Genomic DNA, 14078 nt, shown 5'->3' with positions numbered 1-14078 from the left:
TATTTGTGCCACTTACACATTTTGGTTTTCTCCGATTTTTGTCTCTTTTTGGTTGTAATTCCTTTACCTGATTGAACTTAACACTTTTTCATATCATTTTTGGATGTAAAACCAATCTCTCAGAGTAGTTCAATAAGTCAAAGGGAAGTACGTTCCCAGTCCTGTGGCTGCCAGTCCATTGATTAAAATTGTAATTATCTTTACTGCTGGCTGGTGGAGACCTGCTTCAGTAAGATCAGAAGTCATAAGAGCTTTAAATTAATTGTGTGTTTATAAATTGTGTGTTTATAAATTGTTTATATGTGTTGTAAAGTACATTTCTTTAATAACAAATACTGCTATTCTTCTGTCTTAATTTTTAGCTGCAGCATATTAATTCTTTAATAAAACAGAAGCAGGCTGAGCAGGAAGAAATATTGAAACAACCCAGAAGAACATGCACACTTGCCAATTATCCCAAAGGTAGTCAGGATATTTTGGGCAAGGTGAGTCTGCTCTCAATTCTGCTTAGAAAAACTAGTATTTTGTGGAGTCCTTGGTGCTCTCTGAGCCTTGTTGTTTTAAACTACTTAAATTGAACTCCAGAAACAAAGAGGCACCAGAACCGGAATGCGTGGTCAACTTGTCCAGCTGCCCACTATCCACTGCAGAACACAACTTCCTACAGAGAGGCCTGAACTACGATACAGAGGATGTGAATAAATTGGAATTCTTTGCAGCTTTAGAAGCAGCATTTAAAATGACAGGACTTACTACAGAAACCCAAGGGGATGTAAGACAGATAATCATACCACAAACCAGAAGGACTTGGAAACAGAACCAACTGAAAGCAGAGGACAGAGCAGCCCTCAAACACCTAAAGATGGATCAAACTATCATCATCCTCCCAGCAGACAAAGGCTGCACCACCATCATTATGGACAGATTGCAATATATACAAGAGGACAAAGAAACCACACCCCAGTGAGCACCAGTCCCATACAGAAACTGGACAACCAGGTCAAAAGTACTCTCAACAACCTCACCAAGAAAGGCCAAATTACAAAAGAACAGAGGTGGATGAAAAGCAGTGGACCCATCCTCTCACGCTTCTACGGATGCCCCCAAATACATAAGCTGGGCATACCACTTCGGCCAATTGTATCATTACCAGGGACTCCCACATACAACATAGCTAAACAGCTCACAAAGAAGCTTGGGCATCTCACAGAGAAGAGTGAATACTCTATCAACTCCCCACTACAGTGCCTCCAGAAAATCAAAGACCTAAAAATAGAAGACGAAACTATGGTGTCATTCTTTGTACAGCTCTCTTCACATCCATAGACCCAGTACTAGCAAAAGAATCCATGGCAGCAGTTCTACACAACACACCCGACCTAGCCAAATACACCAAAATAGAAATACCCAGAATAATGGACCTCATCGACCTCTGCCTTACGACCTACTCTCAGTTTGATGGACAAATATACCGACAGATCAAAGGAACACCCATGGGATCACCTATTTTAGGACTCATAGCAGAGATTGTAATGCGGTGTCTGGAAAAGATAGCACTCCCACATATATAACCCAAAGTATGGATCCGATACGTAAATGATACTTCTGTCATAATAAAAAAGGAACAACTAGAGGAAACACATGAAACCATCAACAACATCTTCAATGGAATAAAATTCACAAGGGAAGAAGAAAACAACACGCTATCCTTCTTGGACATCCTCATCAGCAGAGGAAATGATGGCAGGTTAGAAACACAAGTCTGCCAGAAAGCTACCCACACTAACCAAGATCTCCATTACCAAAGCAACAACCCAACCTCCCACAAGAGGAGCTGCATAAGAACATTATTCAGAAGAGCACTAACGCACTGCAGCAACCCAGAACACCAGAAAAAGGAAACAGACTGCCTATATAGCATCTTCCAGCAAAATGGATACCTGCTCAACTTTACCAAAAAGTGCCTGACCACTCAACCCACTACAACTCAACCAACAGAAGCTATGAAAAGGATAACACTGCCATACATCAGAAACATCTCAGAAACTACCAACAGACTGTTACAACCACACGGCATCAGTGTAACACATAAACCAACTAAAACTCTTCAAAGCATCCTAAGTAACCCAAAAGACCCAGTAGCCCAAGAAGAAAAAACAGTCATCCACAACATACAGTGTAAGGACTGTAGCAGCCACTATGTAGGACAGACAGGCAGAAGTCTAACAGAACGCATCCACGAACACCAACTAGCAGTCAGAAAACACGATGAGAACTCCTTAATCTCACAACACATGGACAGACTCAACCACACTTTCAACTGGGAAACTGAGAGCATCCTAAACCAAGCCAAATCCAAAAAGGCTAGAGAATCCCTGGAAGCTTGGCACTCAGACAAAGCAGCCATCAACAGACACATAGAGGTAAACAACATTTACATACCATTCAAAAGAGACAATAGAAAAGCTAAAAGGCCAGAACACATCCTTGCCAGCAATCAACACCCAGATATGCAAAGATTAACACTAGGATTAACACCAGATGAACAACCAAACAGCACAATATACCCTAATCAAGGAACTGTTAACTCTGTCAATCAACCAAGCAGCAAATGACAGCCCAGTCAAGGAACAACACCTCCACCAACACAAGCTGGACAAACCACAGTATATAAACAGAGAGCAAGGCCCACTCCCTCTTTGTACTGAAGATGTTACCTAGTTTGGCAATGAAGGTCTGCAAGAAAACAACAAGGTTCAGAGAGCACCAAGGACCCCACAGTTCAATCCTGAGCTACAAATGTTTGCTTTGATTGAAACTCGTATTTTTCATTACCCAGTTTTTCTCCCCTTTCTATACAGTATGTGTTTCTCTTACTTATTTTATCATACCCTCCTACTGTTACATCATTTCTATAAAATGAATGATTCATCTTTCAGGGTGTAAGTTCTTCTATATCTCCAGGGTTTATTATCATTATTATTTTTAGCAGTATTTTTCACCAATATTATCCGCCCTAGAGAATCATAATATATGCCTGTCCATTCTAGATGAAGAGAAGAGTAGAAGTGGGCATTATTCTTAATATTTTAATTAACTAATGTTATTTTAATATGTAATAATAGCATTGGAAAGAGCCAGTTTGGTATAGTTGTTAAGGCATCAGGCTAGAAACCGGGAGACTGAGTTCTAGTCCCATCTTAAGCAGGAAGCCAGCAGGGTGACCTTGGGCCAGTCATTCTCTCTCAGCCCTAGGAAGGAACGGCCAACCACTTCTGAAATCTTGCCAAGAAAGCTGCGGGGACTTGTCTAGGCAGTCACCAGGAGTTAAGACTGACTTGAAGGATATACAAAAAATTCTCTTCTCACTCCTATGGGTGGTGTGTGTCTTCCTCAACCTCAGGTCTTCTACCAGAGGCCTGGGAGTTTGAGGGTTCTGTGCAGTATCTCAGCTGTTCCTAGCACTGCACTCTTTGTGATGACTGCAACACTCTATTACCATTAAATCCAATTCATACATAAATACAGTAGAAATCTTTTTAATGGAAGAAGCATACAGAATAGCAAAAAAGTTGCAAATGAATATTCCTGCGCTTTCTCTAACTTAAACAGCCCAATGAGTACAAAATTCCCCCTCCCTCGCTCTGGTATGCAGCCCCCCTTTCCCTCAGTTCATGCCAGTCTCTTGCAGGTGTCTGCAACAGCTCAGCCAGTTGACCTTGGATGCGAGAAATAATCCAATCATGAGGTTTTCTCACTCCTGACTGTTCCCCTCTACTGACTCGCAAGATTTGACACGTGTTGACTGCATTCATGCATGCAAGTACGTTCCCAGATGTTCTGGGAACATTTGATCAGGGAGCATGACACTCTTCTGAATAGAGAGCTCTGATGTTGTTCCTGGGATCTGTTGGAGCCACTCTCCCGGTTTAGGAGTCACAGCCCTGAATACTCCTTTCCACATCCTCTCTAGTTCCTCCTTCAGGCCCTGGTACTTCTCCAGCTTGTCCCTTAAGACAAAGATAAAAACTACAAAAAAGAAGAAAAAACTGCAAAAAGAAAAAACTAAAGAAGTGTGAAAATACAAGAGAAAATTTTTTTTTACAATTACAAGAGGTGACTTCTGACTTAACAGCAAGAATATACAACAAATTTTCCATAATCAGTCCCTTACTCTGTATTAAACCCAAATCACATTTGTATAAATCATTCCATTGGCACATTATAAAAATCACTAAATACAGTTGCTCCATCCCCTTATATTAAAAGAAAAAAGATTATCCATCGATAGATAGATACACACACACACACGCACGCACCTCCTAATCAACTCCCCCCCAAAGATAACATTTATTGAATTATTTCCTTCCTACTACTATTCTATACATTTCTGTCTACTACAATAAAAATCAAACTAAAAAGCATATAAATCGTCTGCCATTATAATTAATACAATTATAATAATCATATTAAGCCTAAAACCAAGCATTTATTATTGTACCTTATTAATCTTAATCCAAATCATTAAAGATGAAGTCAAACAAGCCCTAGAAGCAATCCAAATAAATATTCTTAAACCCTTACCCCACTTCAAAATAAACCAGAGCATTTACGTATCCCCACAATACACACAGAGCTTTTCTCATAAAGAAATCAGACAGCCCAACTGCCCCCCTTAAAAACTCCAACTTCTCAACAAAAAGCCTCCCATACATAATAACCCCTTCTTTTCCATAACATTCCATCAGAAAATCAATTTCACTTATGACTTGCAACTCGATCTGTCCCTTTAATTTCTTCAACTTGACTACCCAATCTTCATCTAGCATTTCAACAGAAGCCCCAATCTCACTATTAGAAGAAATATCTCTATCGTTGTTAAGCTCTTCAATTTCTTCCATGACATCCCCAACCAGATGACACATTTTAGACCTCATATTTTCCACAATGTCCTGAATGCCTTGCATAAAAACTTGACAGGAATCAAAAAGGATCTGTTTAAAATCTCGATGAAAATCTGAGAAAGTCTGATTGAAATCCTCCATGTCTCACGCATTAACTTATGGCACCCCCTAGGTACTTAACCACTGAAAGTGGGAGCTAATAGAAAAATTCTGAAATGTGTTTAGAGAAGTGAAAGTATGATAACAGGGAAAGTAGCACCAGAAAGCTGAAAGTTCCAAACAGCAAATTCAACGTGTAGGAAAATGCTAAAATCTTCCAATTTAGTACAAAAAGAATAACAGACAATTACGTAGTCTCAACCTTCCTTAATATTTGGATGGAAAGCAAAATCCAAAACTTAAAAATAATTTTTTTAAAGAGATTAATCCCCAAAATAACGATAAGCACCAAGAGAACACGTTTCTCCTTGCTGCAGAAAGCCTCTCTTAGGGTACATATACTTAAAAAAATATATAAATTGGGTGATTTAGAAATGGGGTGGCCGGTCTTAATGTCCCTGTAAGGCTACAGTGCAGCTTGGAAAATGGTGATGTCCCAGCCTCCTGGCAGCTCTTACAGTCGAGCGCAAATGCTGTTTACGATCTCCTGGCTGCAAGCCACCATCCTGGAGGACAAAGGGGGTGATTCCAAACATTTTCCTTTCTTGGTAAAATGCTCCCGGGCTTCAGGAAAAGCCTGCCTGAGCCCCAAAAAACTGCCGCATTGTCGGTTCTGCCCATGGAGCCCGCAAGCGCAGCTGTTCAGACTGCCATGTCCCCACCGGAAGTCTCATACTTCTCCAGCTTCTCATACTCCTTTTTCCTGATGTTGCTGTCACTTGGCACTGCTACATTTATCAGCACTGCTGTCTTCTGGTCCTTGTCTACTACCATGATGTCTGGTTGATTGGCTAGTACCTGCTTGTCCATCTGGATCTGGAAGTCCCACAGGATCTTAGCCCTGTTATTCTCCACAATCTTCTGTGGAATCTCCCATCTGGAGTTGGGAGGGTCTAGCCCATACACTGTGCAGTTGTTCCTGTATACAATGTCAGCTTCTTGGTTGTGGTGTTCAGTATATGCTGTTTCTGCCTGCATCTTACACCCTGCCACTATGTATTGGACTGTCTCTGAGGCCTCTCTGCATAGTCTGCAGTTTGGGTCCTGTGTAATGTGGTAGACCCCTGCTGCTATGTATCTGGTGCTTTGTGCCTGTTCTTGTGCTGCTATGATCAGTGCCTCAGTGCTGTCTTTTAGTCCAGCCCTTTCCAGCCACTGGAAGGATTTCCCAAAGGTCAGCCACCTCAGCTATCTGTGAATGGTACATCACATGCAGAGTCTTGTCTTGCCATGGCACTTCCTCTGCTTGATCTTCCATGTCTGCCGCTGCCTCAGGCATTCTCTCAGCAGCTCATCTTTGGGTGTCATCTTACTGATGTGCTCTGGGTTTCATCCAGGACAGTGGCTTTGACACTTACCAGACCCTGCCCAGCCTCTTTTCAGATGGTGTACAGTCTCTGTATGCTGGACTTGGGGTGGAAACCTCCGTACATTGTTAGAAGCTTCCAGGTCTTCATATCAGCAGCCTCCTTGTCCGCCTTTGGCCAGCTCACTATACCAGCAGGGTATCTGATGACTGGCAGGGCATATGTGTTGATGGCATGGATCTTGTTCTTCCCATTGAGCTGGCTTTTCAGGATCTGTCTTTTGGTGGTACTTAGTTGTTGCCTCCTCGTCATGGTTCCCATGTGACTGTGGGATACCTAGGTACTTGTAGCTGGTCTGTATATCTGCTATATGGCCCACTGGTAGTTCAACCCCATCAGTCTTAATTACCTTCCCTCTCTTTATTACCATCCGGCCACACTTCTCCAGTCTGAATGACACCCCAAATCCATGTCAGTGGATCACTGAGACGATGGCTTGTTCACTCTTAGCATACAGCTTGATGTCATCCATGTAGAGGAGGTGGCTGATGGTAGTTCCACTCTTGTACTTGTATCCATATCCAGTCCTTGTGCTTGTCTGGCTGAGGGGGTTCATGCCTATCCAGAACAGCAGCGGGGACACTGTATCACATATACGTACATACATACATACATACATAATTGGTAAGCGAATGACCCCTTTTCTTTCATAGTACTTGAGTAACAACTACATAATTATAAATATGTGCATAAGCACTTCCTGTTACACTCCTTTAACTCATATTTTTGCTTATGTCAGAATTTTCTCCAGGAAAGGCTTCTGAGATTTATTGTTGGAGACCTAGCAAATAAAGTTTTGCCTCAAAACTGGATAGCATAGTCCGCCAGATAGATAAAGCACATGGGAAGGCTAAGTTCTTTCTTTTTCACATATAAAAAAACCTCATTCTTTTAAATTCATTGTTTAAATTTTTGTGCAAGATTTCACACTTAGCACAGATCGAAGATGATAAAGTGGCAAAGGTCATTTCCTGGCATTTGGCAAGTGATATGGATTGTGTAGTCACTTTGACAACAGCTGCTGCACGTCGTATCTTTGAGGAGACTCAAGGTGTACAACAAGTCTTGTCTATTGATTCTGTTTATAAGAAGGATCTTCCAGATTGGAACAGGTAAAGTTTTGTTTTCTTCCCCAAATTTAATTAATATTTGATTTCCAAATGTATCAATTGTAACATTTTTAGATTCTTTTATTTATAGTTTTTTCCCCTGTAACTAGGAATTGACATACAATGCTTGACATCCTTTAATTTGGATTCCTGCACTGAGAGGGATATTGGCCTAAATAGTCCCTTCCAATTCTATGATTCTGTCAACTCTAAAGTTTATTTCCTTGCTTAAAACTAGAGCTGAGCCAGAAGGGGTAAGGAAGGGCGCTAGTTCATAAATTTATTTCTACCTTTCCAGGCTATTTTTAGAATAGTGAAAAAGAATTAAATCTTATTCTAGTAGCATGAACAGTTGCAATCCAATCAAATTCTTAGCAAAATGCAAGATAGATTGTGTTCCACGTATTATTCTCCAGTGCAGTTTTGACCTCTTAAGTATGCAATATTTTGAGTGTAGTAGAAGCCATGCATTCCTTTTTATAGGTGCTTCATCAAGAAAGAAAAAGATGAATGTAAATACAACTGTAAAATTCAGGGGTCGCTCCTGGGAATACTACACTGCTCTTTCAGAGCATATTAAAAAAAAAAACTTTTTTAAAATATAAATCCCAGGACAGTTGGGAACAATTTTACCTAAATCACATCATGTTAAGACCATGTTTGAAGAACAATGTAGAACATGTTAAGTTCACTAATATTTACAGTAATTTCACAGTTTTTGTTAGTATATTGTATATTGAACATTTTATCACATACGAATTTTGAAAAAGAAAGGTCTCCTTGTGGAAACCAAATTCTGACTTTTAAATCTCTCTCAAATTCATGAATATATCAAGTATGTCCAAACATTCAGTTTCATCTCTGCACAAAATAATTTATTAATTGATTTCATTTTCATCCTGCCTTCACTTTTGGTCAACTCAAGGCAGCATTCATACTTCCTGCTTCCCTTTCCACTTTCCCCAACAACAACCCTGAGCAGTGGGTTGGACTGAGAGAGAGTGACTCCCCAAAGTCACCCAGCCTGTTTTCATGCCTAAGGGAGGCCTAGAACTCAGAGTCTCCTGGTTTAGCCCAGTCCCGTAGCCACTACATCTGAGTGGCTAAATAATAGCTGGGAATTTGCTTTCCTGGGTTCCTAATGGTGATTTTCTTGTGAAATAATAAATTTGTCTCATATTATTCTGTTTCATATCCTGTACGTGGCAAACTATATTGTAATATATCCAAAATGCGAATTTCCCTTTAGAATCCTAGTAATCAACACTAGAATATCTAAATGGTTGCCAAATGTTTTGTATTTATCTGACAAAGTCAACAATGAAAGAATGCCTTTTTTTTTTAAGCAGACCTTTACCTCACTTGCAAAATAAAAGAAACCTTTTCAACCCTATGGGAAATCCTGTATTTGCCAGGCACTCGCTAATATTTCCAGAGCACAAGGAGAATTGCCAAGCAGGTAAATATCATAGAAAAATGGAAAAATTGTTTGCTTATTAAGTTTATATTCCACCTTTTCTTTATGAGCTCAAGGAGCTTATGTAGGTGTCACTCTCCATTTTATTCCCACAAAACAAGTCTATGAGGGAAGCTGGGTTGAGAGTGAATAACTGTCCAAATCATCCAGTGAGTTTCCATGGCTGAATATAGACTTTAACCTGGGTCTCCGTAGTCCAACACCTGAGCCATTACATCAGACTGGTAATTGAAAGAGCTTCAAGAAAACACATCTTTGGAAAGACTTCATCTCCATCAATTACCAGTGCCATCTGGCCAGTAGTAAACTGCTATGAGAAAGTTCCTTTTCAGCCCGGGGGGAAGTGTTAAATAAATATTCTTATTTATCCCACCCTTCCTGTAAGGAACTTGTTACATTTTCCCCTGCCCCCCTTTTACTTAAGCTCTCAAAGACAGGTTAGGCTAAGAAATGAAAGCCTAGCTGATGAACATGCAGTGTCATCAAAGCAGAGCACAATCTTCCTGCTCCTTTTCTTACATGCTTCACTGGGTCATATTCTTAGTAATAATCCACTAGATCAAACTGCTGATAATAGTAATAGCAATAATGTGCAAAACTCACTAATTCTGGTACAGAACATTTGGCAAACTTCAGAATGTTCCATTCCTCCTCCAGACTATGCTGTTCTGGACAATTTGGCAATTTCTATACATTTTTCAACATGGAAGTGATTCAAGGTATTTCAGACCTAACAGACCTCAAACACCTCAAATCCCTTCCAGTTCAGGGGATCTACTTCCTAAAACCACTGAACTGCCCCTGAAACCGCATTGTTTGTTGAAACATTCCTGATACAGTGAGGTTTACATGTCCCTAATAGCTAGTAGCACCACCTTCACCATTTTATTGGGGGAAAAAACTCTTTTTACATAAACCTCCAAACGTGCCCTCTTACATGCACTTCTGCATGAATTATTACATAGCTATTTGCATGTCAAGTCATCTTCAAAAATAGCAACTACAGAACAAGGCACAGAATGAGCATACAAATACCTGCATGCCCTGAATTTACATACAAATATACAGTTTCTGAATACTTATAGTTTATTAAAGAGGGCTCTGTCAAATCCAATGCTTACTAATTCCCTTCTAATTTAGAGGTAATTCTGTTAACTATATCAAGATGTTAACATTTTATTCAGTACTGATGCTCAATAATGGGTTAGTGTGAATAGAAACAGCAGTTTATGTATTGGTTTATATTCTAAATACTGTATTATTACACTCTCAGTATTTCTTGTACCTTTACAGTGTTTGAGATGCTCTTGGGTAATACAATTATTATTGACAATTTGGATGCTGCCAATCGTTACAGAAAAGAGGTGCGTATTACAATTTTAAGGGATTTTGTTCATTGCTTATATATATGTGAACATCCGAAAAAAAGGTCTAGTCAAATTTCATTTATATTCTATTCACAAAGGCCTTATTTCCCAAATGGCTTGCCCTGTTCTATGATGCCCATTTTCTACTTGGTAATAGAGTCTTCCTCTGAGGCAACTAGATGTTGTCCATATTAATATTGTCTCTCCCAGGAAGTGAAGGAGGAATACAGCTTTCCAGATCAGCCCATTCTGTTAAGCAGAGCAGTTAAATCCAGCTAGCTTATATAAATGTTAATCAATTTAGAGAAGAGTATATTCCCATCTTTTATATGTTAAGTAGGAAAAGGTGTTCAAAGAAAAAGAGCTTCTAATTCCAAACAGGATGTAAGCTATGAATTGGCAGCATAGCATTTTAAAGAGACCACAGCACCATTTAGCTTATGTATACTAAGATTCCCAGATATGATAGTCTCTCCTGCATGGTAGGTGGGCAGCAAGAGAACAAAAGCAATACCATCTGTTCTTCTTCCTCTTTCTAACAGGTCAAAGAGGAACAGGGGATAATACATTAAATCTTACCCCTCCTAGCAGCTTATAGAAAACAGAAACTAGTTATATGAAGGAGAGCCTGAATGCCATGTCCCAAAGACAAATTCCAATTTTGGCACCAGGTATTCCCAAGACAATATTCAGAGGTATGGCTAATATACCAGGTAGTCCCCAGGTTACAAACCTCCAGCTCACAAAACCCATAGTTATGAATGGGCTGCCTACAGTAGTTAAAATGGTGGATGGCTGACTGGCAACAAGATCCAACTCAAAATGGAGGACAGCGCTCTCCCCCTTACGGTCTGACAAACCACCGAAGCTGCCCGATGCCTCCATGAGCATCATGAAGTAGTGCATGCATTTTTAATACACTGTACAGCCTGTTTTCAGTAGTTTTCAGTGATTCATGAAAGCATTGGGCAGCTTCAGCGGTTTGTCATCCCAAGGAAGGAGAATGCCGTTTGCAATTTTACCTCATAAATGGCCCTTCCGGGCTGCAAGACATATCCTTTCCAGTCTGCAGGACAAGATGGAACGAGAGTAAGTGTTAACCTTTCATCATGATCTTTTTGGTATGCTACAAATACCTACAGACATACACACACAGAGATTCTCTTTCTCTTCAGATAAACTACCGCTAAATACCTGTTCTGGCTTACATGCAAATTCGAGTTAAGGACAGATCTTGGGAATGGAACTGGTTCTTAACCCGGGGACTGCCTTATCCTGTGGATGCCCCAATTCTTGGATATTCAAAAAGAGGTTCACCTTGGGGAATATAAGAATAATTTGCCCACCATCTAGCTAACTAGTTAGTTATCAGATTTATATCCTACAACAATCAAAAGTCTCTCAGCAGCTCACAATAATAAAACACAACAATTAAACAAAAATATCTTATAAATGTGTTAAACATCCCAAAGCAATACATGACATCAGCTCCCCAAAGCCCTTGGGAAAAGCTGTTTTCAACTTTTTTCTGGAAGGCAGATAATATTGGAGAAAGGTGGACCTCCAACAGGAAGCTATTTCAGAGGGCCAGCCCCACCATGAAGGAACAATGCTTGTGATGTTCAGCCCCCTGTTAAGGTTAAGCCTGTTCTCCTATCCAGACCATCATAGTCACCAGGTACTGAGATAAGACTTCAGCAACATCTCCAAGATCACAGTGTACAATTGGGTGCCATCAACATATACAGGTAGTCCCTGTTGAATGACCACTCATTCAGCAACTGTTCAACGTTACAATGGCACTGACTTAGGGGGACTTATGGCGGGTCCTTGAAGTTGCAGCCATCACAACATCCCTGTAGTCACATGATTGCCATTTGTGACCTTCACTGCTGGCTTCTGACAAGCAAAGTCAGCGGTGGGGAAGCCAGCAGGAGGCCACAAATAGTGATCATGTGACCACGGAATGCAGCAACCGCATGGGATTTGCCTGACTACAGCAACTGGGACTGCTGCAACTGCTGTTGTAAGTTGGCACGGTCATGTGACATCACACTTTACGACCATGTCACTTAGCGATGGAGTTGCTGGTCCCAATTACCATTGTTATGCGAGGACTACCTGTGTACTAAAAAGGAGACAACTCTGAATTTTAGACAGTTCCCACCAAAAAGAAGCTTAGATAGAAAAAAAAATCAGCTCATCTTACTCTTCAACTAATCTGAAACAAACCTATTTTAAAGATAAATTATTGCAGTAAAATGTATTCTTTTCAGTACAAATAGTAAATCTAGATTTCCCCCTCAGAAAATTTGAAGCAAAAACTTCATAAACACAAGTTTGGCTTAAAGGGAGAAGCAAATACAAGAATAAAAATATGTTCAAAAGAATCCAGGATTCGTGATGAAATTCAGATCCTTTGGATTCTTACCCTCTTCGCCAACTATAAATGTCCTCTGCTTAAGAAACAGACTGGCTGCAAAATGCTGTGGGAGAAGGGCCAAGCTTAGGACTGAAGGAATATTTTTGCTTCCTAGTCAGCTGGATTGAGATTTCTATACTGTATGTAGCAAAGCAATTAATGTCCATAAAAGATGAGATCCTGGAAGAAAAGCTGTAACCTGCTTCCAACCAGACTCCTCAGAAGCCGAGATTAGAGGGGGGAGCAGCTGAACAGTAGGTGTCTGTGCTGTAGAAGGGGGAGGAGGAAGACGTTTTTCTCTTCCCCAAATACTAAAAGTGGTAGAAGCTGTCTAATTAAATTTTCAACTTACCAGCTGTCTTCAAATACAGTCCACAGTCTTGATTTTGGGGGCAAGGGGGGAAGGAGGTCAAGCTCATTCTGAAGGTGCTCTGGGGAGATGCAGATAGATGCTGGTGGTTTGTATATGGTCCGTGGGGCACACTTTTGCACCTCTCATTTTAATCAAACAGGTTTTGTATGAAACATATAATAGATAAAGAGTTCATACAGGGCCCAGTGAGTTGATACATGGACTCCCATTTCATCCTATATCATTTATGCAGCAACTAAGTGTTTTTTTAAAGCCTACATTTGTGTTAATTGGGTCACAGGAAAAACATGCTTTCTTTCCCTTTTGAGGGATTTTTGAGATATTAATAAGCTTTCGCGGCATAGAATTAATTTTCAACAAAAAAACCTGAATTTTGAAAGTAGATTCTCTCTTTATATATAGGTTGTGAAAATGACACATTGCCCAACTTTATTAACAAGAGAAGGAGACAGAATTTGCAGCAATGGAAAGTTTGGAGGCCTTCAGAATAAAGCCCCTCCTATGGATAAGCTTCGAGGAATGGTTTTTGGAGCACCTCTGCCACCACGTTACAATACTGTTTCTGCACACATAGGTGCTTATAGAGCTTAATAAATGAAATAAACTATTACAGAGTATTTTTGTTAAGGTTTTACCCTTAAGAATTCAGTTAAAATTACAGAAGCGCTAGATTTTAATTAAACTGATTACTGAATTACTGCTACTATTATTATATATTAAACTAATGGAAACAGACATTTTTAGCTTGTTGCCAGTGTTACGTACACTGCTGCCATTAAAAAGGCAAACCGTTATAAACTAATGTACATGTTTATTGTATCATCAGTGAATAAAAGTTTATTTGGTTCTTGCTATGCTGTGATGTAGAATAAGCAGTTCACTGCTCTAATTTAGCACATA

The 14078-nt window shown here is 39.9% G+C and overlaps 2 protein-coding genes across 2 annotated transcripts in view; one reads left to right on the top strand and one right to left on the bottom strand.

Moving 5' to 3' along the window:
- LPIN2 (lipin 2) overlaps window positions 1-14078 on the bottom strand; it is a 573775-nt gene that overhangs the window by 460601 nt on the left and 99096 nt on the right. The window lies entirely within an intron of this gene.
- Window positions 1-14078, top strand: part of SMCHD1 (structural maintenance of chromosomes flexible hinge domain containing 1) — a 104560-nt gene that overhangs the window by 87313 nt on the left and 3169 nt on the right. Inside the window, exons 41-45 of the mRNA XM_063299150.1 lie at window positions 363-485; window positions 7352-7542; window positions 8889-8998; window positions 10310-10380; window positions 13581-13752. Of these exons, the coding sequence (XP_063155220.1) occupies window positions 363-485; window positions 7352-7542; window positions 8889-8998; window positions 10310-10380; window positions 13581-13752 (667 nt within the window). The remainder of the gene's footprint in view (window positions 1-362; window positions 486-7351; window positions 7543-8888; window positions 8999-10309; window positions 10381-13580; window positions 13753-14078) is intronic.

This window comes from Candoia aspera, chromosome 3 (genome assembly GCF_035149785.1).
Source record: "Candoia aspera isolate rCanAsp1 chromosome 3, rCanAsp1.hap2, whole genome shotgun sequence".
Taxonomy (NCBI): domain Eukaryota; kingdom Metazoa; phylum Chordata; class Lepidosauria; order Squamata; family Boidae; genus Candoia; species Candoia aspera.
The sequence above is the reverse complement of the archived record's forward strand: the minus strand, read 5'-3'. Positions and strand labels throughout refer to the sequence as shown.